The sequence below is a fragment of the Rhinoderma darwinii genome, chromosome 4 (assembly GCF_050947455.1).
Source record: "Rhinoderma darwinii isolate aRhiDar2 chromosome 4, aRhiDar2.hap1, whole genome shotgun sequence".
Taxonomy (NCBI): Eukaryota; Metazoa; Chordata; class Amphibia; order Anura; family Rhinodermatidae; genus Rhinoderma; species Rhinoderma darwinii.
The window spans coordinates 22,279,263-22,304,351 of record NC_134690.1 but is presented as its reverse complement, the minus strand read 5'-3'; the positions used below and the strand labels follow the sequence as shown (position 1 = coordinate 22,304,351).

Sequence of the window (25,089 nt, the reverse complement as noted above, 5' to 3'; positions counted from 1 at the left end):
ATATCTTTGTACTAACACCTGACTAAGATATTTGGAATCCTTCTTCATCTGTTTCAGACTCAACATAGAGTTTATACAACTTTGTCACTTTCCATATAGGAAACTCTCTTTGAACACCTGATAGGATATGATTTGTGACAGTATAGCCAACCCAGCTTATACATTAGTATTGCTGATATTTTGCTCCCTAACCTTTTTACTAGGGTCTTGTCCTTATATTGTATTATATATATACATTGTTTTTTATAAAATTGTCTGTTTATATATGTTAATAAAATTTCTACCTTTTATATACATTTCTGGCTATAAGCTCTTTGTTTTTCTCTGTGTTTTGATACATTTAAATGGAGCTGCCTATTTGATTATATATGGGGGGTCGTTTTTCTGAACCATACCTAGCCCGCAGTACTAATGCTTATTGGAGTGCAATCATTGATAACTAGGCAATGGAATGTAGGTTGCCGGAGGCAAAACTTGTCGATCTGAGGGCGAGGGTGCAGGAGGCTCTGGTGAAAACAAAAATCACCCTGCGGCTCCTGCAATCTTTGTTGGGGAAGCTCAATTTCACCTGTAGAATTATGCCCATGGGCCGTGTTTTCTGTAGGCGTTTAGCGCAAGCTACTGCTGGTGTTAGATGTCCCCACCATTTTATTCGCCTTAGCCAGGAGCATAAGGCGGATTTGAGGGTTTGGGATTCGTTTTTAGTGGAATATAACAGCAGATCATTTTGGATTGCAGCGGGAGTTTCGAATGTGGAGTTGCTATTGTGTACGGATGCTTCCGGTTCTATCGGTTTCGGGGCGTATTTGCAGGGAAAATGGTGTGTTGGTACTTGGCCACCAGTGTGGAGGGAGTGTGGTCTGACAGGTAATCTCTGTTTTCTGGAGTTGTTTCCCATTCTAGTTACGGTGGAAATTTGGAGAAACCTTTTTCTAATCAGTGGTTTTTCATTGTTTCCTTTTGCTAGCTCTAGAGGCGGAGAGGGATTTGGTTTCTTGCCCTGAACACCTTTGGAGGGTGGTGTCACTCGCCTGATATGGTGGGCGAAACGTTCGCTGGCCCCTGCTACGTGGGATGCTTATACCAAGATCTGGGTGACATGGTTCCAGCTGGAGGATTCTTGGTGTAGTCGGGGTGTCCTTTTAGTGCTTTAGAGGGGATGTTTTGTTTTCTGTTATCTCTTATGGAGAGTGGGTCTTCAGCTTCCTCTGTTGTTAAGTCGGTAGCAGCACTTTCCTTTTTCTTTAAGTTGATTGGTTGCACGGATGTTACTAAGCACTTTTTGATACGGCGGGCTCTGCAGGGTTTTCAGAAAGGGCATGTAGGGCAGGATAAGCGTCGGTCGGTGTCTTTTGCAATGTTGGAGGGCCTTTTTTCTCAGTTGCGCGGGATATCCTATTCATATTATGAGAAGTTGTTGTTTCAATTGGCTTTCTCTTGGGCTTTCTATGGGGCCTTTTGGGTTGGCAAATTAGTTAGTCCCTCCAAATGGGTGCAGGGCGGTATTCAAGTAACCAATGTGGTTTTTCGGGATAGTGTGTTGAGAATAATGTCGTATCATTCCAAAACTGACAGGAAGGGAAAAGGTTTTAAGATTTGTTTAACTAAGATTCATGAAGGGGAATCGTGTCCAGTGGGGTGTTTTCTGCGTTTCATGGCTGTGCGTCCTCAGGGTTCTTCCTTTTTGCTGGTGCATGCGGTTGGTTCAGCGTTGTCCAGATATCAATTTATTGCTGTCTTTAAGAAATGCGTACAGGGCTTGGGCCTTTCACATCTGGATTACAGCTCTCATTCTTTTAAGATTGGAGCCGCTACTGAGGCTTCTCGTTTTGGGCTTGACACTGCATCAGTTAAGTGGATTGGCCGCTGGGAGTCCAGCCACTTTCGTTCCTATGTCAGGCCGCATTTGCTGGAATGTTGATTTCTTTATCTTGGGGTTATTTTTTTTGTGGAGGTCACTTCTGTCCCGTTTGCCTAATTTTCCTTTACTTTCAGGTTCTGCAAAATGTGTGGTCTGGCTTCTTGGCCATTCCTATATTTACTGGGCTGAAAGGCGTGCATGCCTGCATCCGAATGGAAGGTATTTGGGTTTAGATAAGGATGAGATGGAGGTGCACTGGTTTGGAGTTCGTGTCCTGACCTGGGATCAGGTAAGGCCTTTGTTTCAGGATGCGGTTAGGTCCTGGGGTTTACCTGATATTTTGATAGTTCATGCGGGGGTAATGACATCGGGAGTTATCCCATGCGGAGCCTCATTAAGAACATTAAGAGGGATTTCTTATGTTTTTTAGACGCCCATCCTGGGCTTTTGATTATCTGGTCCTAAATTGTACAGCGGGTAAAATAGCGCAATGCGCTGCCAGTGTCGGCGCTGAATAGGACCAGAGTTAAGATTAATAAGACAGTGGCCAAGTTTGTTCGTTTAAATGGTGGGTTGGTAGTTCGTCACCGACTGTTGGAGGATCGTGGATCTTACATTGGTAAGGACGGGGTTCACTTAAGGGATGTGGGCCTGGATGTTTTTAATTTTGGCCTCCAGGAAAGCCTGGAGTTGGGTTTTCAAGTGTGGCGGCGTATGAAACCTTCAGGAGTCAAGTTTTCATGCTGTAGCGGGTCCTTGGCAACAGTATTTATGTTTTTATATATTGCTGTCTGACACAATATATTGGTTTTATTTTAAAGCGATGGATTTGGGCTTCTCTAAGGGGCGGACCCTGGGAAGCGTGGTGCTTTAGCATACCCGTGGTGACGCCACTGTAGCTTATATGATCACAGCTAGTGGTTTAATGGTATTGCTTTATTTATGTTTTGGAGTTTGTCAAGGACTTAGCCACATAATGTGAATATGTTAATTATGTTTATACTTGTTTTTATATATTCTCAGGTTCTGTAAAGGAAAACATCTAATAAAGCGGTGACAAGCACCTTCCAATTTTAATTATGTCGTTGTATATTTATTAGATAGGAGGGTGTATGTGTGGCCCATTGTCGCCCTTGTACCATCATGTATCTATATTTAAACATGTAGCTGCTGTTACAGCAGTGTACACTTCTATGATGTACATCATCACACCTTTTCAAAGGTTTTTATGGCTCGAAGCCATGGTTATGTTCTTTTGTCACTGCCAGTATAGGAAAAAATTTGTCCCCTTTATGGTATGCATGATCTACAAAGATGAATTTACACACAGATACTTAATGTAGCGTCCACGGCCACGGACCATCGGGATTACTCAACCCCCGACGGCCGCAGCCATGGATCTGTGAGCGCTGGTCCGCATGTCCTCCCCAGGAGATGCCAACACTCACTTCCGCTCCGTTCTGCTGTGTCCCGTAGGGTGCACGCACACACTCATGCTCGGCCTTAAAGGGTCAGCGCGCGCACATGAAAATAATCATCAATTAATCCATGATCACCCTGGACTATAAAAAGGGCTCTACCCTTTCACTCATTGCCTGAGCGTTGTTGTGTTTACCAGTGTTAGTCTTGCAAATGGTCCCTATTATCCTATAGCCAGTGTTCCCTTCCCTGCTACCTGTATCCTGTATCCCGTTCTACCGTTGTTCCTGTGCCTTAGAAGGTTGGAGTCGTGTTGTGCCATCGGTCACGCCTGCTGTGTTACACCACACCTGGTGTCTGCTGCCAAGGTCCCATCTGATCCTAGACATTACTACTGTCTGAACTGCTACAGGTACCCTTGTACTTGGACTATATAGACATTGACTTGGTACACTGTTTGACCAGCTGCTATCCCGCTACGGCGGTACGGCCCAGTGTGTCCACATACCCACAGATCGTGACACTTAATTGTATGTGGTTTCACAAAATTCGATGCAACACCCTCTTAGAAGTGGCTAAACCAGACATTCATTCTTACTTTTACATCCCACCATGACACACAAGGTTGTAAAAATGACAACCTACAATGTTAAAGGTCTTTATGAACCAAAAAAACTTAGCCAAGTTCTTTCTCTCCTACATAAATCTAGTAGCGAAATCTTGCTTCTCCATGATACACATTTTAAGCTGAACCATATCCTGGACCTTTCCAGATCCAAATACTCCAAATGGTTTCACAGCGCACATCCCTCTTCAGCCTCAAAAGGGGTGAGAATTGCGTTCAAAGCAACTGTCCCATTTGTTCACACACTCTCACAATCTGATTTAGAAGGGAGATTGTTATTTATTAAAGGGTCCATAGCGGGCTCAATGGTTGCCATAGCCAACATCTATGCTCCTTACCACCAGCAGGATGACTGGTGATTGAAAACCTTGGAAAGATTCCATGATTTTGCAGAGGGCGTCTTGTTGGTGGGTGGCGATTTCAACTGGGCATTTGACCTATTGCTAGATATTTCCACTCAAAGATCCCATGTAACCTATGCTGCTCTGAGGAAAAACGTGCCTCCACCAGCTTGATCTAATCGATGTCTGACGGTTACAACACCCTCAGGACAGGGACTACTCCTTCTATTCCCAAATCCATAATTTGCACCATAGATTGGATTATGCACTGGTGTCGGGAAGGCCTGTGCCGAGTGTAGTGTCATTAGGTATAGACGCAATCACCTTATTCAATCACGCCCCTGTTACGTTATCCATAGATTTAGTTAATATTCCACACAGGTCTTGGACATGGACGCCCAATGAGAGCTTGAGAAAGCATTGTACGCGAAATGGCTGTTGCCTGACACTGTCTTCGTCTTCCCCCACACCTTTTTACAAGCATTAAAGATTTTTCTACGTCAGACCGAGTGAGTGCGGCTTTTTTATCTCTACTTGCATTGTGTTGCGGAAGCCCAATGAGACTTTGTTGGATAACACTGTCAGCTCTGGTGCTTTGCAGTCCTCTCTAAAATAATTATTTTCTCACAATGCTACCCCGGATATTTCTTCCACCATCTTGTGGGAAACTCTTCAGGCATTTATGAGAGATAAGTTCATTGCTCTGGGTTCTAGAGTTAAAAACAGAGATCTGCTGAACTTAACTCCCTGCTGCCCCAGATTTCAGCACTGGACAGGATTGGGAAGCGCTCTAGGGCTTTAATCATACAAAAATATCTTATAGAACTTACAAACAAGTTGAAAGACGTCTTAAATATCAAATCCTCCAAGTTACACCAGAGAGCTGTCTTTAAATATTATGCTCATGGAGATAGAAGTTCTAAAGTAATGTCGGCTTTAACTAAGAAGAGGAAAGAAAATTTTTTCATAAACTAGATTAAAACACGTAAAAATAAAGTAGTGGCAGATATCAAAAGTATCACTGAAGATTTTTTTGCATTGTAGTCTTCATGATATAATTTAAAAGGAGCTCCTCAAGCTGGCGAAGCCACTCGGCTTTTCTTAAACTCTATTTATCCCCCTTCCCTTTCAACTGCAGAAAACACGATATAGTACATGTTATGGAATTGCTATGCGAGTGATTCCCCAAAGGCTGCAGGAGACTGCCGGGAGTGAGTATGCAAATAAATCGTTAACCTCAAATCCGCCACAACTCTGATCAACATAGTCTAAGGCTAATCTATAGTTTTCGCCAGAGCCGACCGCAAGGCAGGATGGTTTTTGCTGCATAGAACCCAGGTTGTTATAGCAGAGTTCAGTGTTGGATAAGAGGTGCAATGCAGGCAATACCTGAAGAGGATAACCAGGCAGCCAGAGGGTAAACAGAAAGTCCAAATCAGAAAGCAAGTGGATATCAGGTATAGCAGAGGTCAAAACCAGCCGGGAGCAGATATTCCAAATCAGTAAACAAGGGGTTATCTAGAGACAAGCCGAGGTCAGTTTTCAAGAAGTCCAGAAGTCAGAGGTATAGGGTATTGTCAGAAGCTTGATCAAAACACCTGAAGACAAGTAAATCACAAGCAAAGAACAAGTGGAGGAAGCCAGGTATAAGCACTCCACCCTTACCTCTAATAGGGAGAAAGACAGAGAAGAGAGAAAGGCTCAAAGTAAAACCAGAAACACCAAGAAGTTAGACCAGTAGTCAAGGCGATCTTAAATGAACAGACGTTTCCTAACAGTACTACCCCTCACACTGTTAGAACTTACCAAGATACTCAAAGCAATCCCAACTGGCAAATATATCCTTCTCCCTTATTTTCTGAATGTATGTAATGACCTTCTAAAGGGAGCCCGTTTGCCCCCGCAGACCCCGGAAGCCTATATCACATTAATTCCCAAAGAAGGGATAGATCCCACGTCATGTGCCAACTATCGCTCTATCTCACGGTTAAATAAGATGTTAAATGGTGGGCGAAACTTATTGCACCTAGGATTCAGCCCAACGGCGGATTATCAAATGGGCGGTTTGGGCGGCCCGAACCGCACATAATCTTAAAAATCCATGCAGCGCTCTAGCGCTACTAACTGCCGCTGTGGACCGCGCTGGTCCCGCTTCCAACTGAACCTGCGTCCACAGGACGCAGATTCAATTGGGTTGAATGCTTTAGCCTCGCTCCAGCACTGACTCTGCCGTGAGCGGCTCGGCGCAGGCAGGCGTGATGTAGTGACGTCATCGCACCTGTCTGCACTGAGTCACTCACGGGACAGTGCAGAAGAGGAGAAGCATCCCCCACCCATCGTGGGAACGGGGATAGGTAAGTAATTATGTTATTTATTTATTAGGTACGTACATTTGGTGGCAGTATACTTTATAGGACAGCTAAGGGTAACATTATACTGTGTAGAGGCAGCTATGGAGGGCATTATACTGTTTAGGACAGCTAAGGGGAACATTATACTGTGTAGAGGCAGCATTATACTATGTGGCAGCTAAGGGGGAATTGCACTGTCATTATACTATCTCCCCCAATTGCTTTATGTTCTTCAACCAATACCGATTTTTATCTCACAAACATTCTTCAATACAGTCCGGAAAAAAACATTACAATTAAAATTTTTATGGAACACCAGGGCACCCAGACTTTCCTATAGATTATTAACTATCAAACCCTCCTTGGGTGGTATAGAACTTCCTGACTTTCTCTGCTTTATTATAGGGCAGTCCATTTGATCAGATGGGTGGACTTGCTCAGACACATAGATAATTCCCCTAACCTAGAGGCCGAAAGACCTCTGTTGAGCAAACCAGGACTAGCACTATTATGATGCTCCAGTATCAAGCGTAACTGACTTCTCAAACCTAGCCCAACTATTAACGGAACTATTTCAGTTTTCTACAATTATTTAGACTCCCTGACTACATCCAGGTCGATTTTTTCACTGGCTCCCTTACGGCTCTTACCTTATTTTACAGACTCATTTAGCGTTTTGGGAAAAATTGAATGAGCACAAAATTTTTGAAGCTTTCAAAAACACAGATTCACTAGACTTAAATGTATTACTAACATCTCAGGGTTTGCCTGATCCCTCCTTTCTGCACACTATTCACTTTCGAAAAGTTTGCACTATGTTTCGACATAAGTTCACAATTGTCCAGGAACCATCCTGGATGGAAACGTATAACCTGCTCTCTAACCCAGTAAAAGGGCTACTATCTAAACTATACTCAGGGCTACTCTTGAACAGAGATCATGGATAATAGGACTTTTACTAAGGATGAAACCTCCCGCCTTCTAAGTAACTCTCATAATTTCTCAAGATGTATACGGGTGCAAGAGAACTCTTATAAGACAGCGACCAGATGGTATAGGACTTCTGCGCTCTTACAAAAAAGTTATCCGATGGTGTCGGATAGATGCTGGAGATGCAACACACATAGAGATTCTATCTCTCAACTATGGCGGTTCTGTCCCCGTATACAACCCTTTCGAATCTTGCTTTAGTTTGATTGCCAAACAACAGATTGGATTGAGACCTTTTACCCCCCCCCCCCCAAAAAAAAAAAAAAAGACTTGCTCACTCACATTCTAACTGCAGCCATAATGCTCATACCCTCACATTGGAGATCTGAGCAGGTCCTTTCCATGGATTGCCAAAATTGACATGTTGTGCGGAATGGAGGAACTATCCAGTTGGGAATTAGGTAGACATGAAAAATTCCTGGATACATGGAAACCCTGGAAACGTACTCGCCCAGAACTAGTAAAATAAGCGTTCGGGTACATATAGATAATAAAACGCTTCTGTTTCTCCAAAGCCTTGAGTAGGCTACTATGGTTAAAGTGCTTTACTGTCATATTTTACCACTTCTCATAAATTACTCGTCACTTTCTTACCATGTAAACATATCTTATTCATCTAAACCTCTAAGTATACGTTACATAGACAGGGACACTTGTATATAGTTCTTAGTTTACTATTTAATTTTTTCATGTGAGGCGAAAATGATGGAAGACTTTATACTATTCTGCATAGTACTGTATTAGGGTATGTGCACACGAGAACTGTCTTTTACGTCTGAAAAGACAGACTGTTTTCAGGAGAAAACAGCTGTGTCGTTTCAGACGTAAAAGCTCCTCCTCGCATTTTGCGAGGTGTCTTTGACACCCGTAATCTTGAGCTGCTCTTCATTGACTTCAATGAAGAACGGCTCAAATTACGTTGCAAAGAAGTGTCCCGCATATAATGTATATAAGGGTATGTTCACACGCACTAATTACGGACGTAATTCGGGAGTTTTTGCCCCGAATTACGTCCGAAAATAGCGCCTCGATAGCGCTGACAAACATCTGCCCATTGAAAGCAATGGGCAGACGTTTGTCTGTTCACACGAGGCGTATATTTACGCTTCGCCATCAAATGACGGCGCGTAAATTGACGCCCGCATCAAAGAAGTGACCTGTCACTTCTTTGGCCGTAATTTGAGTCGTTATTCATTGACTCCAATGAATAGCAGCGCCAATTACGTCCGTCATTTACGCGGCGTTCAAGCGCCTGCGAATGCCGTTACGGCTGAAATTACGGGGATGTTTTCAGGCGGAAACATCCCCGTAATTTCAGCCGTTACGGACGCCCTCGTGTGAGCATACCCTAAGTGTCCTGCACTTCTTTGCCGAGGCAGTCATTTTACGAGTCGTCGTTTGACAGCTGTCAAATGACGACGCGTAAATGACAGGTCATCGGCACAGTACGTCGGCAAACCCATTCAAATGAATGGGCAGATGTTTGCCGACGTATTGGAGCCGTATTTTCAGGCGTAAATTGAGGCATAATACGTCTCGTTTACGTCTGAAAATAGGTCGTGTGAACCCAGCCTTAGGCTGTTGAATACTGTATTTTCTTATCATTAAGCTATCCTGATGCGACAATGTACTGATGCTGAAATTTTTATTTTCGCCTTAATGTCTCTTCATAAGACTGTGTACTTTGTGATTTAAACAAATAAAAAGAGATTTAAAAAAAATAAAATAACTAAAAGTAATTTTTTTTTAGAAAAAGTGATCAAAGAGTTGTATGTACCATAAAAACTACAGCTTGTCCTGCCAAAAATAAGCCCTCACACTGCCCAATCGACCAAAAATTTTTAAAAACTCTCAGAATGTGGTAAAAAAAACTATATTTTTTGTTTTAAGCACACACTTTTTTCTTTGTAAAAGTAGTAAAATATATATAAAAAAAAACTATATAAATTTGGTATCACCGTAATCGTATTGAGCCGCAGAATAAAGTTAAGTTGTCGTTCGTACCGCACGGTGGAAGATGTAAAAACAAAAACCAATGGGGGAATCACAGTTTTTTCCAAGTTCAGCCCAGAAAGAATTTTAGTACACTAAATGGTACTTGAAATGGTGTCAATAGAAACTACAACTCCTACCACAAAACAATAAGCCCTCGCACCCTCTATTGATGGAAAAATAAAAAAGTTATGGTTCTTGGAAGGCAGGGAGTGAAAAACTGAAATGGAAAAGCAAAAAAGGATCAGTCCTGAAAGGGTTAATTAAATTTCAAATGAAAAAAACATTTATGACCACATGTGGGGTATTGCCGTACTCGGGAGAAGTTGCTTTACAAATGTTGGGCGGCTTTTTCTCTTTTATCCCTTGTGAAGAAATTCAACATTTTAGTGAAAAGAAAAAATTTTGATATTCATTTACACGGCCTAATTCCACTTAGTTCTGCAAAAAACCTGTGGGGTCAAAATGCTCACATACCCCTAGAAAAATGAAGGGGTCAGTTTTTGGCACCACAAGACCTCTTCAAACCTGACATGGTGCCTAAAATACATTGTAATAAAAAGGAGGCCCAAAATCCTCTAGGTGCTCCTTTGCTTCTGAGGCCGGTGCTTCAGTCCATTACCGCACTAGGGCCACATGTGGGATATTTCTAAAAACTGCAGAATCCGGGCAATAAATATTGAGTTACGTTTCTCTGGTAAAACCCTCTATGTTACAGAAAAAACTGTATTACAAATGAAGTTTGGGGGAAAAAAATGGAATTTGTAAATTTCCCCTCTACTTTGCTTTAATTTCTGTGAAACGCCTAAAGGGTTAAGGAACTTTCTAAATGCTGTTTTGAATACTTTGAGGGGTGCAATTTTTAAAATAGGGTGAGTTATGGGGATTTCTAATATATAAGGCCCTCAAAGCCACTTCACAACTAAACTGGTCCCTGTAAAATTAGCCTTTTGAAATTTTCTTGAAAATATGAGAAATCGCTGCTAAAGTTCTAAGCCTTGTAACGTCCTAGAAAAATAAAAGCACGTTCAAACAACGATGCAAATATAAAGTAGACATATGTGAAATGCTAACTAGTTAATATTTTGTGTCATATTACTATCTGTTTTACAAGTAGATACATTTAAATTAAAATTTTTACACATTTTCTCTAAATTTTGTTGTTTTTTACAAATACTGAATTTATCGCTCACTTTTTTTCACTGACATAAACTACAATATGTCACGAGAAAACAATCTCAGAATTGCTTGGATAGGTAAAAGCATTCGGAAGTTATTACAACATAAACAAACACATGTCAGATTTGAAAAATTGCCTGCGTCCACAAGACCAAAACAGGCTCAGTCCTGAAGGGGTTAAAAGTTTCATAGTTACATATAGTTACATAGTTACATAGTTCGTACAGTTGAAAAAAGACACATGTCCATCAAGTTCAACAAGGGAACGGGAAAAGGGAAGGTAGAAATTTCTACACATAGGAGCTTATATTTTTTTGTTCTAGGAAATTATGTAAGCCTTTTCTGCAGCATCTCCTGTCCCTGCTGTGACGGCTCCTGACTATTCCATAGATTCACCGTTCTCACAGTAAAGAAGGCTTGTCGCCTCTGCAGGTTGAACCTTTCTTTTTCCAGACGGAGGGAGTGCCCCCTTCTTTTTTGAGGGGGTTTTACATGGAACAGGATTTCACCATATTTTTTGTATGTGCCATTTATATATTTATATAAGTTAATGATGTCCCCCCTTAGTCTTCTTTTTTCAAGGCTAAATAGGTTTCATTCTTTTAATCTTTCCTCATAACTTAGATTTTCCATGCCCCTTATTAGCTTTGTTGCTCTTCTTTGTATTTTTTCCAACTCCAGGGCATCCTTTCTATGAACTGGAGCCCAGAACTGAACTGCATATTCTAGATGAGGCCTCACTAATGCTTTGTAAAGTGGTAATATTACATCCCTGTCCCGCGAGCCAATGCCTCTTTTAATACACGACAATATCTTGCTGGCCTTTGAAGCAGCTGATTGACACTGCATGCTGTTATTTAGTTTATGATCTACATGTACACGGGGCCCGTGGGTTGCTCCCTCTGCAGGAGCGATGCTACGATGGCGGTGGTCGTCATGCGGTGCTGCAGCCGATAGAGTAGGGACCCACTTTGAAAAAGGTCGCCGTGAATTGGCAAGTGGGCTTATACAGTTTGATCAAAATGTTAACAAAGAACCTCATGTTCATGTTTATAAATTATGCCTAGCGGCTCAGATCGACATTTACATTGTGGATTGTGCAGTCCATGTATAGTTTCTCACAATGCTTTTGATATTACACCTTTATGCCTGCCTCCACTGTCTTGCTAACAGATAAACAAGAGCCCACTCATAGGCTGAGTTCACACGTGGCGGATACACTGCGTAATAGCACGCAGCACATCCGCCCTATCTACCGCAGGGAATTCCAGGGGAAAATGTGCACCAAACTTCCAGGCGAAAAACTGCCGCCCTAAAGTCGGTCAGCCTCCTGGGATGACGTCTCATCCCAGGAGACCGCTGCAGCCTGTGATATGGGATAAAGCGTCATCACAGTAGGCCGGCCCTCTGACGTCATCCAGGCCGGCCTACTGTGATGACGTTTCATCTATGTGACCACCGCTACAGCCTATGATTGTCTGCAGCGGCAGTCAAATGGGATGAAGCATCATCCCAGGAGGATAAAACAGACTCCTAGTTAAGTTTAATTTTTGTTTTGTTTTCTGAGTTCCGTTTTTTGCAGCGGTATCGCTGCGAATCTGTCACAAAAACTGTATTTGCTGCGGATTTTCTGCAACTAATTCCATTCGTTGTATTTACACAACATGTGAACTGGCCCTTAAAGATAATTTTTTGGCAGTCACACAGTGTTAGGCCGGATTCACACGAGCGTGTGCGTTTTGCGCGTTCAAAAAACACGGCGTTTTGCGCACGCAAAAGGTCCATAACAGCTCCGTGTGTCATCTGCATATGATGCGTCACTGCGTGATTTTCGCGCAGTCGCCATCATTATGACACTCTGTATGTTTGAAAACAGAAAAGCACGTGGTGCTTTAGTGTTTTCATTCATAGTTTTGACTACTGTAGCGCGTATCAAGCGCGGCACACGGAAGTGCGTCCGTGTGCCGTGCGCGGTTTCCACGCACCCATCGACTTCAATGGCTGTGTGATGTGCAAATAACGGCCAAATATAGGACATGTCGTGAGTTTTACGCAGCGGACATACGCTGCGTGAAAATCACGGACAGTTTGAACGGCCCCATTGACTAACATAGGTCCGTGCGAGGCGCGTGAAAATCACGCGCGTTGCACGGACGTATTATACGTTCGTCTGAATATGTTTTTTGGAAACATGGCATACAAAAAGTCCCTAAATGTACCACTGCAGTTGAAGGGCGGATTAGTGATCTAGAAGACCAACTCGTCCCAGTGGTGAGAGAGGTTAGAAGGCATAAGTAATCTATATTCACATTGACTGCCAAATAAGACAGTCTGAAAAATTGGCTGCAATAGAATAATGTCCAACTGGTTGGGGGTCCCGAAAATAGATGAGGGCGCCGATCCTACTGACTATTTTGAGTCATGGATACAGTCTGTTTTTAGCAGAGAGACACTGGCGCTGGTATATGCTGTAGCACTGGCTCATAGTGTCCCAACCCTACCTCTCCCGGTGAAGACTCCACCGAGCACTGTACTGGTCAAATTGTTGCACTATATGGATCGAAAACTCATCTTGAGAAAGGCAAAAGATCATCCAGAAGTCATGATCAATGGCAATAAAAGATACTTTTTTCCAGATGACTCTGCGGAAATTTAAAAGAGGATGGCACAGTTCACAGTTGTTAAAAGGCGACTGAGGAATCTACAACTGCCTTACGCTATGATGTATCCTGCTAAACTGTAGATGGCGGAACTGGGATCCACTAATTTCTTCGAAAATCCTAAGAAGGCACCGGAATGAATAGAAACTTAGATGCATCAACGACGTGCCTTAAAGAGGCTCTGTCACCAGATTTTCAAACCCCTATCTCCTATTGCAGCAGATCGGCGCTGCAATGTAGATTACAGTAACGTGTTTTTTTTTTCAAAAACGAGCATTTTTGGCCAAGTTATGACCATTTTTATATTTATGCAAATGAGCCTTTCTTATGTACAACTGGGCGTGTTTAAAGTTATGTCCAAGTGGGCGTGTATTGTGTATGTACATCTGGGCGTTTTTACTTGTTTTACTAGCTGGGCGTTGTGAATAGAAGTGTATGATGCTGACGAATCAGCATCATCCACTTCTCTTCGTTACCACCCAGCTTCTGGCAGTGCACAGACACACAGCGTGTCCTCGCGAGATCACGATGTGACGTCACTTCCTCCCACAGGAACTTCATCGCGTCGGATGAGCGAGGACACGCTGTGTGTCTGAACTGCCAGAAGCTGGGTGGTAACGAAGAGAAGTGTATGATGCTGATTCGTCAGCATCATACACTTCTATTCACAACGCCCAGCTAGTAAAACAAGTAAACACGCCCAGATGTAACGGGCACAATACACGCCCACTTGGACATAACTTTAAACACGCCCAGTTGTCCATAAGAAAGGCTCATTTGCATAAAAATAAAAATGGTCATAACTTGGCCAAAAATGCTTGTTTTTGAAAAAAAAACAAACGTTACTGTAATCTACATTGCAGCGCCAATCTGCTGCAATAGGAGATAGGGGTTTGAAAATCTGGTGACAGAGCCTCTTTAAGGTGTGTCCTACGTATGTGAGGGCGGCGCCTCTTTCTGTTGGAGAAACATTATATTTTTCATGGCACGGGTAGAAACCTGACCTATTTGGTATGCTATTATGGCAGATATGGCAGACTTCAATAGGGAAGTTTAATTTTATATTTCCCATTTTTTCAATTACTGTATTGTCAAGTTTAAATACAAACTTGTTTCTCAACCTGCCTGGGTTAAGGCGGGTTAAGAAGTTTAAGAAGGATGGAAGGGGGGGAGGGTGGGCGTTTGGGTATAGGAGATACCGTTAAGGGCTGTTCCGTGTTTAACTCTTTGCAGCCTCACATGTCAGCGATTTTTAGCTTACAGGAGACGCATCTCGCTAAAGATACTGTTAGTCTACTGACCAGGTCATGGATTGGTAGCTCCTTCCATGTGACTTATACTGGGCATTCTAGGAGGATGAGCGTCCTCAATCATTGTGCTGTTCCTTTTTCATCTATTACTTCGAAACTTAATTATGAAAGATGACATGTCTGTTTACATTGCAGGATATTTGTTGTGAAATAGTTTATTTTTGGAATATATTTGGCCCCGTATTTTTAGCGTGGTTTTGAAAAAAGTATTATTTATGGAATGACTACCCAATGTTCCTATTATGATCATGGGAGATTATAATAATGTAGCTCACTTACAGTGGGACAAATTGCGAGCTGTAAACAGTGCCTTGACTATTTCCGGTCTACTACGTAATAAACTCTCCTAAATAGATGTGTGGATCGGGGAACCCAAGTGTACGTGCTTTTTCTTGTACAATTCCATGTCTCACATAGGTTTGTGAGCACTTGTTACCTAAACTTCTTAGAGTTGAATGCTTTTTGATCATTCTGCCATGTCATTGTTGGTACATTTTTCCAATGGTGCGTCGACTGTAGTACGGGTGTGAAGGCTTAATGCATTCTGTTTTTATATTATGGAGGACTGCATGGCCAGTAATTTAGGGTCTGCTCTTAGGTTTGGTCCGGGGGTCTAAATTTATTTTGGGGTCCGGTCTTGGGTCTGTATATATTCACAGATCTCACTCCCACTCCATGCAGTACTTTTCACTCCCATGTGCTGCTACACACAACGTCCTGACTCTGTGACTGAAAAAAAAGTAGAAAAAGTGCTTATTGTTTCAGATGTCAAGCATCAGGATGCGGTACCTAGGTAACTTGCTTGCTATTCTGGGAGTCAAAGAGACCTTTTTTTTTTCTTTTTTGGAGTCTTCAAAATTAGGCAAATATGAATTAATGCCATCATATAGTGCTTAGAGGCTCTAACAGCAGCAGTTAGAGGAATTGGTCAGAGAGAAAGGGTACGGGACAATTATTAGAAACAGCAGGAGCCAAGAATGTCCCGGTGTACCCTACACTGCAATTAATGATTAACAGCTATAGTAGCGTAGGACACCAAGGTGGGATTCCTTCAGCAATCGGCTCTTCGATCCAGTGGACATTCTAACATTTGTTATCACAGGTTTTTACAGATTCCATAATTCATTTAAATAGGTGAATCTCCTGAGAGACCATGATGGGGGGTTAATTTTTTGCATTCATATTTTACCTAGTATAATAATAAAGCTAAAGCTGAATGGCAAACTAAACTCTTAGTACTGACTCTCTTCTTCACCGCTTAGAAATCTTTATAACCTAAGAAACAGCGTCTTTATACGAGCCATATATTGTTTCACAGAAGTAATCATGTATCCGATAGTGAGTTACAAAAATACAAAAATATGCCAACAGCACCTAAAAGGTTCTGTGGCTCTGAAGAGTACAGGGGCCAATGGAGAACAATGTGAGTCCCAGGAAAGGAACATTAACATGTCCTAATTCCTTTGTATAAAAGAGGCGTATAGAGTGGCTAGAGAAATGAGAACAAGAAAAATGAAGGCACTACATAGGGTGTCAGTTTAAAGATGTCTTTCTCTGTTGAGCGTGGAAAATAGAGGCTCACCTTGAGTTGATGCGCATATATAGGAACAACACTATTATGGAGCAAGATAATAGGAAGAATGCTGCCGGTGTCGACTTCCCTAGGGCATCAAGTGCCAGCCTCGCCGGGGAGTGAATTCAGGATGATAAAAGGAATAGAGACCAGGTGGGAAGCCACTGTAAGAAAGAGACACCATCCAGGCGAAAACTTCCACGACTCAGTCGGATATTTAGTAAAATATGTTTATTGCATAAGACACAACAAAGGAGTCTCTATAATACAACGTGTTTCGCGGAAACAGAACCCCATTTCCAAGTAAGCATACCGCCTTCTACCAACACTTTGTACATTGCCATCTATGTTGCTGTCACTTCAACATTACAAATGCTGTCTTTATATTAAAGAGATTAAAATGAGTTGGATACAATTCTAGAAGAACTCAGAGTGTTAAACACGACTTTCAGGGCAATTGAGGCACTTTCGATTCGCAACAAATTTATTCAGACTAAACAGAATCTGATGTCCATTTCGACAGAATCGGACCCAAAACGACTTTCAGGAAATTTGCTCATCTTTAGTGGCTACTTCTAAAATAAATAATGGAGGTCTAAATATTCAACTAATTATGAACAATGATATAAAGTAAAAATAGTGGTGATGGGGGCAGAACAGAGAATTTGATGACAGTCATGTTGATCTGATGTTGTAAAGTCACAATTAGGAAATGTATGTAGGTCACTTGCTTATTTTTATCAGTGAAGTGGTTTCTGTTAGAAATAATATACAACGTCCCTCAGATTGTAAATTGTACCTAATGTTATTGTAGCACATTTCATACTCACTATATATAAATCTGTTGGAAACATGGCTATGCTGTAATGAACACAATGCAGCAACATTCTCTGCATTAGCTGCAACTTCTTCATTCCAAACCTTAATTAGAAAAACAAAAATATATCATTATAATAATCAAATTATATTCATTATAAGCAATAGTTTACCACATGTTTTACAAAGAGAATTCATAAGGACCTGTCAGTTCTCCTGTGAGGTGTAGTATAGAGGAGCTGTCTGTTCTCCTGTGTGGTGTAGTATAGAGGAGCTGTCAGCTCTCCTGTGTGGTGTAGTATAGAGGAGCTGTCAGCTCTCCTGTGTAGTGTAGTATACAGGAGCTGTCAGTTCTCCTATGTGGTGTAGTATAGAGGATCTGTCAGCTCTCCTGCGTGGTGTAGTATAGAGGATCTGTCAGCTCTCCTGTGGGGTGTAGTATAGAGGATCTGTCAGCTCTCCTGTGTGGTGTAGTATAGAGGATCTGTCAGCTCTCCTGTGTGGTGTAGTATAGAGGAGCTGTCAGCTCTCCTGTGTGGTGTAGTATAGAGGATCTGTCAGTTCTTCGGTGTGGTGTAGTATAGAGGATCTGTCAGCTCTCCTGTGTAGTGTAGTATACAGGAGCTGTCAGTTCTCCTATGTGGTGTAGTATAGAGGATCTGTCAGCTCTCCTGCGTGGTGTAGTATAGAGGATCTGTCAGCTCTCCTGTCGGGTGTAGTATAGAGGATCTGTCAGCTCTCCTGTGTGGTGTAGTATAGAGGATCTGTCAGCTCTCCTGTGTGGTGTAGTATAGAGGAGCTGTCAGCTCTCCTGTGTGGTGTAGTATAGAGGATCTGTCAGTTCTTCTGTGTGGTATAGTATAGAGGATCTGTCAGCTCTCCTGTGTGGTGTAGTATGGAGGAGCTGTCAGGTCTCCTGTGTGGTGTAGTATAGAGGATCTGTCAGTTCTCCTGTGTGGTGTAGTAAAGAAGACATGTCAGCTCTCCTGTGTGGTGTAGTAAAGAGGACCTGTCAGTTCTCCTGTGTGGTGTAGTATAGAGGATCTGTCTGTTCTCCTGCGTGGTGTAGTATAGAGGATGTCAGTTTTCCTGTGTGGTGTAGTATAGAGGATCTGTCAGCTCTCCTGCTTGGTGTAGTATAGAGGATCTGGCAGCTCTTCTGCGTGGTGTAGTATAGAGGATTTGTCAGGTCTCCTTTATGGTGTAGTATAGAGGATCTGTCCGTTGTCCTGTGTGGTGTAGTATAGAGGATCTGTCCATTGTCCTGTGTGGTGTAGTATAGAGGATCTGTCCATTGTCCTGTGTGGTGTACTATAGAGGAGCAGTCAGTTCTCCCATGTGGTGTAGTATAGAGGATCTGTCAGCTTTCCTGTGGGGTGTAGTATAGAGGATCTGTCAGCTCTCCTGTGTGGTGTAGTAAAGAGGACCTGTCAGCTCTCCTGAGTGGTGTAGAAAGAGGACCTGTCAGCTCTCCTGTGTGGTGTAGTATAGAGGATCTGACAGCTCTCCTGTGTGGTGTAGTAAAGATGACCTGTCAGTTCTCCTGTGTGGTGTAGTATAGAGGATCTGTCTGTTCACCTGTGTGGTGTACTATAGAGGATATGTCAGCTCTCCTATGTGGTGTAGTAAAGATGATCTGTCAGCTCTCCTGTGTGGTGTAGTATAGAGGATCTGTCAGCTCTCCTGCGTGGTGTAGTATAGAGGATCTGGCAGCGCTTCTGCGTGGTGTAGTATAGAGGATCTGTCAACTCTGCTGCGTGGTGTAATATAGAGGATGTCAGTTCTCTTGTGTGGTGTAGTATAGAGGACATGTCAGCTCTCCTGTGTGGTGTAGTATAGAGGATCTGTCAGCTCTCTTGCGTGGTGTAGCATAGAGTATCTGTCAGCTCTCCAGTTTGGTGTAGTATAGAGGACATGTCAGCTGTCCTTTGTGGTGTAGTATAGAGGATCTGTCAGTTCTCCTGTGTGGTGTAGTATAGAGGATCTGTCAGCTCTTCTGTGTGGTGAAGTATAGAGGATCTGTCAGCTCTCCTGTGTGGTGTAGAGGAGCTGTCAGTTCTCCTCTGTAGTGTAGTATGGATGATCTGTCAATTCTCATGTGTGGTGTAGTATAGAGGAGCTGTCAGTTCTCCCGTGTGGTGTAGTATAGAGGGCCTGTCAGCTCTCCTGTGTGGTGTAGTTTAGAGGATCTGTCAGCTCTCCTGTGTGGTGTAGTATAGATGATCTGTCAGTTCTCCTGTGTGGTGTAGTATAGAGGAGCTGTCAGTTCTCCCGTGTGGTGCAGTATAGAGGGCCTGTCAGCTCTCCTGTGTGGTGTAGTATAGAAGGTTTGTCAGCTCTCCTGTGTGGTGTAGTATAGAGGATCTGTCCGTTGTCTTGTGTGGTGTAGTATAGAGGATCTGTCAGCTCTCCTGTGTGATGTAATATAGAGGAGCAGTCAGTTCTCCCGTGTGGTGTAGTATAGAGGATCTGTCAGCTTTCCTATGTGGTGTAGTATAGAGGATCTGTCAGCTCACCTGTGTGGTGTAGTATAGAGGATCTGTCAGCTCTCCTGTGTGGTGTAGTATAGAGGAGCTGTCAGCTCTCCTGTGTGGTGTAGTATAGAGGACATGTCAGCTCTCCTGTGTGGTGTAGTATAGAGGAGCTGTCAGGTCTCCTGTGTGGTGTAGTATAGAGGATCTGTCAGTTCTCCTGTGTGGTGTAGTAAAGAGGACCTGTCAGCTCTCCTGTGTAGTGTAGTAAAGAGGACCTGTCAGTTCTCCTGAGTGGTGTAGTATAGAGGATTTGTCAGCTCTCCTGTGTGGGGTAGTATAGAGGATCTGTCTGTTCTCCTGTGTGGTGTAATATAGAGGATCTGTCAGCTCTCCTGTGTGGTGTAGTATAGAGGGCCTGTCAGCTCTCCTGTGTGGTGTAGTATAGAGGATTTGTCAGCTCTCCTGTGTGGGGTAGTATAGAGGATCTGTCAGTTCTCCTGTGTGGTGTAGTATAGAGGAGCTGTCAGTTCTCCTGTGTAGTGTAGCATAGAGGATATGTCAGCTCTCCTGTGTGGTGTAGTATAGAGGATCTGTCAGCTCTCCGGTGTGGTGTAGTATAGAGGATCTGTCAGCTCTCCTGTGGGTTGTAGTATAGAGGAGCTGTCAGCTCTCCTGTGTGGTGTAGTATAGAGGAGCTCTCAGTTCTCCTGTGTGGTGTAGTATAGAGGAGCTGTCAGTTCTCCTGTGTGGTGTAGTATAGAGGATATGTCAGTTCTCCTGTGTGGTGTAGTATAGAGGATCTGTCAGCTCTCCTGTGTGGTGTAGTATAGAGGAGCTGTCCGTTGTCCTGTGTGGTGTAGTATAGAGGATCTGTCAGCTCTCCTGTGTGGTGTAGTATAGAGGATCTGTCAGCTCTCCTGTGTGGTGTAGGATAGAGGACCTGTCAGTTCTCCTGTGTGGTGTAGTATAGAGGAGCTGTCAGTTCTCCTGTGTGGTGTAGTATAGAGGATCTGTTAGTTCTCCTGTGTGGTGTAGTATAGAGGAGCTGTCAGCTCTCCTGTGTGGTGTAGTATAGAGGAGCTGTCCGTTGTCCTGTGTGGTGTAGTATAGAGGATCTGTCAGCTCTCCTATGTGGTGTAGTATAGAGGATCTGTCAGCTCTCCTGTGTGGTGTAGTATAGAGGATCTGTCAGCTCTCCTGTGTGGTGTAGGATAGAGGACCTGTCAGTTCTCCTGTGTGGTGTAGTATAGAGGAGCTGTCAGTTCTCCTGTGTGGTGTAGTATAGAGGATATGTCAGTTCTCCTGTGTGGTGTAGTATAGAGGATCTGTCAGCTCTCCTATGTGGTGTAGTATAGAGGATCTGTCAGCTCTCCTGTGTGGTGTAGTATAGAGGATCTGTCAGCTCTCCTGTGTGGTGTAGGATAGAGGACCTGTCAGTTCTCCTGTGTGGTGTAGTATAGAGGAGCTGTCAGTTCTCCTGTGTGGTGTAGTATAGAGGATCTGTTAGTTCTCCTGTGTGGTGTAGTATAGAGGAGCTGTCAGCTCTCCTGTGTGGTGTAGTATAGAGGAGCTGTCAGGTCTCCTGTGTGGTGTAGTATAGAGGATCTGTCAGTTCTCCTGTGTGGTGTAGTAAAGAAGACATGTCAGCTCTCCTGTGTGGTGTAGTAAAGAGGACCTGTCAGTTCTCCTGTGTGGTGTAGTATAGAGGATCTGTCTGTTCTCCTGCGTGGTGTAGTATAGAGGATGTCAGTTTTCCTGTGTGGTGTAGTATAGAGGATCTGTCAGCTCTCCTGCTTGGTGTAGTATAGAGGATCTGGCAGCTCTTCTGCGTGGTGTAGTATAGAGGATTTGTCAGGTCTCCTTTGTGGTGTAGTATAGAGGATCTGTCCGTTGTCCTGTGTGGTGTAGTATAGAGGATCTGTCCATTGTCCTGTGTGGTGTAGTATAGAGGATCTGTCCATTGTCCTGTGTGGTGTACTATAGAGGAGCAGTCAGTTCTCCCATGTGGTGTAGTATAGAGGATCTGTCAGCTTTCCTGTGGGGTGTAGTATAGAGGATCTGTCAGCTCTCCTGTGTGGTGTAGTATAGAGGATCTGACAGCTCTCCTGTGTGGTGTAGTAAAGATGACCTGTCAGTTCTCCTGTGTGGTGTAGTATAGAGGATCTGTCTGTTCACCTGTGTGGTGTACTATAGAGGATATGTCAGCTCTCCTATGTGGTGTAGTAAAGATGATCTGTCAGCTCTCCTGTGTGGTGTAGTATAGAGGATCTGTCAGCTCTCCTGCGTGGTGTAGTATAGAGGATCTGGCAGCTCTTCTGCGTGGTGTAGTATAGAGGATCTGTCAGCTCTCCTGCGTGGTGTAATATAGAGGATGTCAGTTCTCTTGTGTGGTGTAGTATAGAGGACATGTCAGCTCTCCTGTGTGGTGTAGTATAGAGGATCTGTCAGCTCTCTTGCGTGGTGTAGCATAGAGTATCTGTCAGCTCTCCAGTTTGGTGTAGTATAGAGGACATGTCAGCTGTCCTTTGTGGTGTAGTATAGAGGATCTGTCAGTTCTCCTGTGTGGTGTAGTATAGAGGATCTGTCAGGTCTTCTGTGTGGTGAAGTATAGAGGATCTGTCAGCTCTCCTGTGTGGTGTAGAGGAGCTGTCAGTTCTCCTCTGTAGTGTAGTATGGAGGATCTGTCAGTTCTCCTGTGTGGTGTAGTATAGAGGAGCTGTCAGCTCTCCTGTGTGGTGTAGTATAGAGGACATGTCAGCTCTCCTGTGTGGTGTAGTATAGAGGAGCTGTCAGCTCTCCTGTGTGGTGTAGTATAGAGGAGCTGTCAGGTCTCCTGTGTGGTGTAGTATAGAGGATCTGTCAGTTCTCCTGTGTGGTGTAGTAAAGAGGACCTGTCAGCTCTCCTGTGTAGTGTAGTAAAGAGGACCTGTCAGTTCTCCTGAGTGGTGTAGTATAGAGGATTTGTCAGCTCTCCTGTGTGGGGTAGTATAGAGGATCTGTCTGTTCTCCTGTGTGGTGTAATATAGAGGATCTGTCAGCTCTCCTGTGTGGTGTAGTATAGAGGGCCTGTCAGCTCTCCTGTGTGGTGTAGTATAGAGGATTTGTCAGCTCTCCTGTGTGGGGTAGTATAGAGGATCTGTCAGTTCTCCTGTGTGGTGTAGTATAGAGGAGCTGTCAGTTCTCCTGTGTAGTGTAGCATAGAGGAGATCTGTCAGCTCTCCGGTGTGGTGTAGTATAGAGGATCTGTCAGCTCTCCTGTGGGTTGTAGTATAGAGGAGCTGTCAGCTCTCCTGTGTGGTGTAGTATAGAGGAGCTCTCAGTTCTCCTGTGTGGTGTAGTATAGAGGAGCTGTCAGTTCTCCTGTGTGGTGTAGTATAGAGGATATGTCAGTTCTCCTGTGTGGTGTAGTATAGAGGATCTGTCAGCTCTCCTGTGTGGTGTAGTATAGAGGAGCTGTCCGTTGTCCTGTGTGGTGTAGTATAGAGGATCTGTCAGCTCTCCTGTGTGGTGTAGTATAGAGGATCTGTCAGCTCTCCTGTGTGGTGTAGGATAGAGGACCTGTCAGTTCTCCTGTGTGGTGTAGTATAGAGGAGCTGTCAGTTCTCCTGTGTGGTGTAGTATAGAGGATCTGTTAGTTCTCCTGTGTGGTGTAGTATAGAGGAGCTGTCAGCTCTCCTGTGTGGTGTAGTATAGAGGAGCTGTCCGTTGTCCTGTGTGGTGTAGTATAGAGGATCTGTCAGCTCTCCTATGTGGTGTAGTATAGAGGATCTGTCAGCTCTCCTGTGTGGTGTAGTATAGAGGATCTGTCAGCTCTCCTGTGTGGTGTAGGATAGAGGATCTGTCAGTTCTCCTGTGTGGTGTAGTATAGAGGAGCTGTCAGTTCTCCTTTGTGGTGTAGTATAGAGGATATGTCAGTTCTCCTGTGTGGTGTAGTATAGAGGATCTGTCAGCTCTCCTGTGTGGTGTAGTATAGAGGAGCTGTCCGTTGTCCTGTGTGGTGTAGTATAGAGGATCTGTCAGCTCTCCTATGTGGTGTAGTATAGAGGATCTGTCAGCTCTCCTGTGTGGTGTAGTATAGAGGATCTGTCAGCTCTCCTGTGTGGTGTAGGATAGAGGACCTGTCAGTTCTCCTGTGTGGTGTAGTATAGAGGAGCTGTCAGTTCTCCTGTGTGGTGTAGTATAGAGGATCTGTTAGTTCTCCTGTGTGGTGTAGTATAGAGGAGCTGTCAGCTCTCCTGTGTGGTGTAGTATAGAGGAGCTGTCAGGTCTCCTGTGTGGTGTAGTATAGAGGATCTGTCAGTTCTCCTGTGTGGTGTAGTATAGAGGATGTCAGTTTTCCTGTGTGGTGTAGTATAGAGGATCTGTCTGTTCTCCTGCGTGGTGTAGTATAGAGGATGTCAGTTTTCCTGTGTGGTGTAGTATAGAGGATCTGTCAGCTCTCCTGCTTGGTGTAGTATAGAGGATCTGGCAGCTCTTCTGCGTGGTGTAGTATAGAGGATTTGTCAGGTCTCCTTTGTGGTGTAGTATAGAGGATCTGTCCGTTGTCCTGTGTGGTGTAGTATAGAGGATCTGTCCATTGTCCTGTGTGGTGTAGTATAGAGGATCTGTCCATTGTCCTGTGTGGTGTACTATAGAGGAGCAGTCAGTTCTCCCATGTGGTGTAGTATAGAGGATCTGTCAGCTTTCCTGTGGGGTGTAGTATAGAGGATCTGTCAGCTCTCCTGTGTGGTGTAGTATAGAGGATCTGACAGCTCTCCTGTGTGGTGTAGTAAAGATGACCTGTCAGTTCTCCTGTGTGGTGTAGTATAGAGGATCTGTCTGTTCACCTGTGTGGTGTACTATAGAGGATATGTCAGCTCTCCTATGTGGTGTAGTAAAGATGATCTGTCAGCTCTCCTGTGTGGTGTAGTATAGAGGATCTGTCAGCTCTCCTGCGTGGTGTAGTATAGAGGATCTGGCAGCTCTTCTGCGTGGTGTAGTATAGAGGATCTGTCAGCTCTCCTGCGTGGTGTAATATAGAGGATGTCAGTTCTCTTGTGTGGTGTAGTATAGAGGACATGTCAGCTCTCCTGTGTGGTGTAGTATAGAGGATCTGTCAGCTCTCTTGCGTGGTGTAGCATAGAGTATCTGTCAGCTCTCCAGTTTGGTGTAGTATAGAGGACATGTCAGCTGTCCTTTGTGGTGTAGTATAGAGGATCTGTCAGTTCTCCTGTGTGGTGTAGTATAGAGGATCTGTCAGCTCTTCTGTGTGGTGAAGTATAGAGGATCTGTCAGCTCTCCTGTGTGGTGTAGAGGAGCTGTCAGTTCTCCTCTGTAGTGTAGTATGGAGGATCTGTCAGTTCTCCTGTGTGGTGTAGTATAGATGATCTGTCAATTCTCATGTGTGGTGTAGTATAGAGGAGCTGTCAGTTCTCCCGTGTGGTGTAGTATAGAGGGTCTGTCAGCTCTCCTGTGTGGTGTAGTTTAGAGGATCTGTCAGCTCTCCTGTGTGGTGTAGT

General features: G+C 43.8%; 1 protein-coding gene across 2 annotated transcripts in view; it reads right to left on the bottom strand.

Moving 5' to 3' along the window:
* LOC142760630 (allurin-like) overlaps window positions 1-25,089 on the bottom strand; it is a 115,865-nt gene that overhangs the window by 18,307 nt on the left and 72,469 nt on the right. For both annotated transcript variants that reach the window (XM_075863821.1, XM_075863822.1), the window contains exon 4: window positions 17,132-17,222. In XM_075863821.1, coding sequence (XP_075719936.1) covers window positions 17,132-17,222 — 91 coding nt within the window. The remainder of the gene's footprint in view (window positions 1-17,131; window positions 17,223-25,089) is intronic.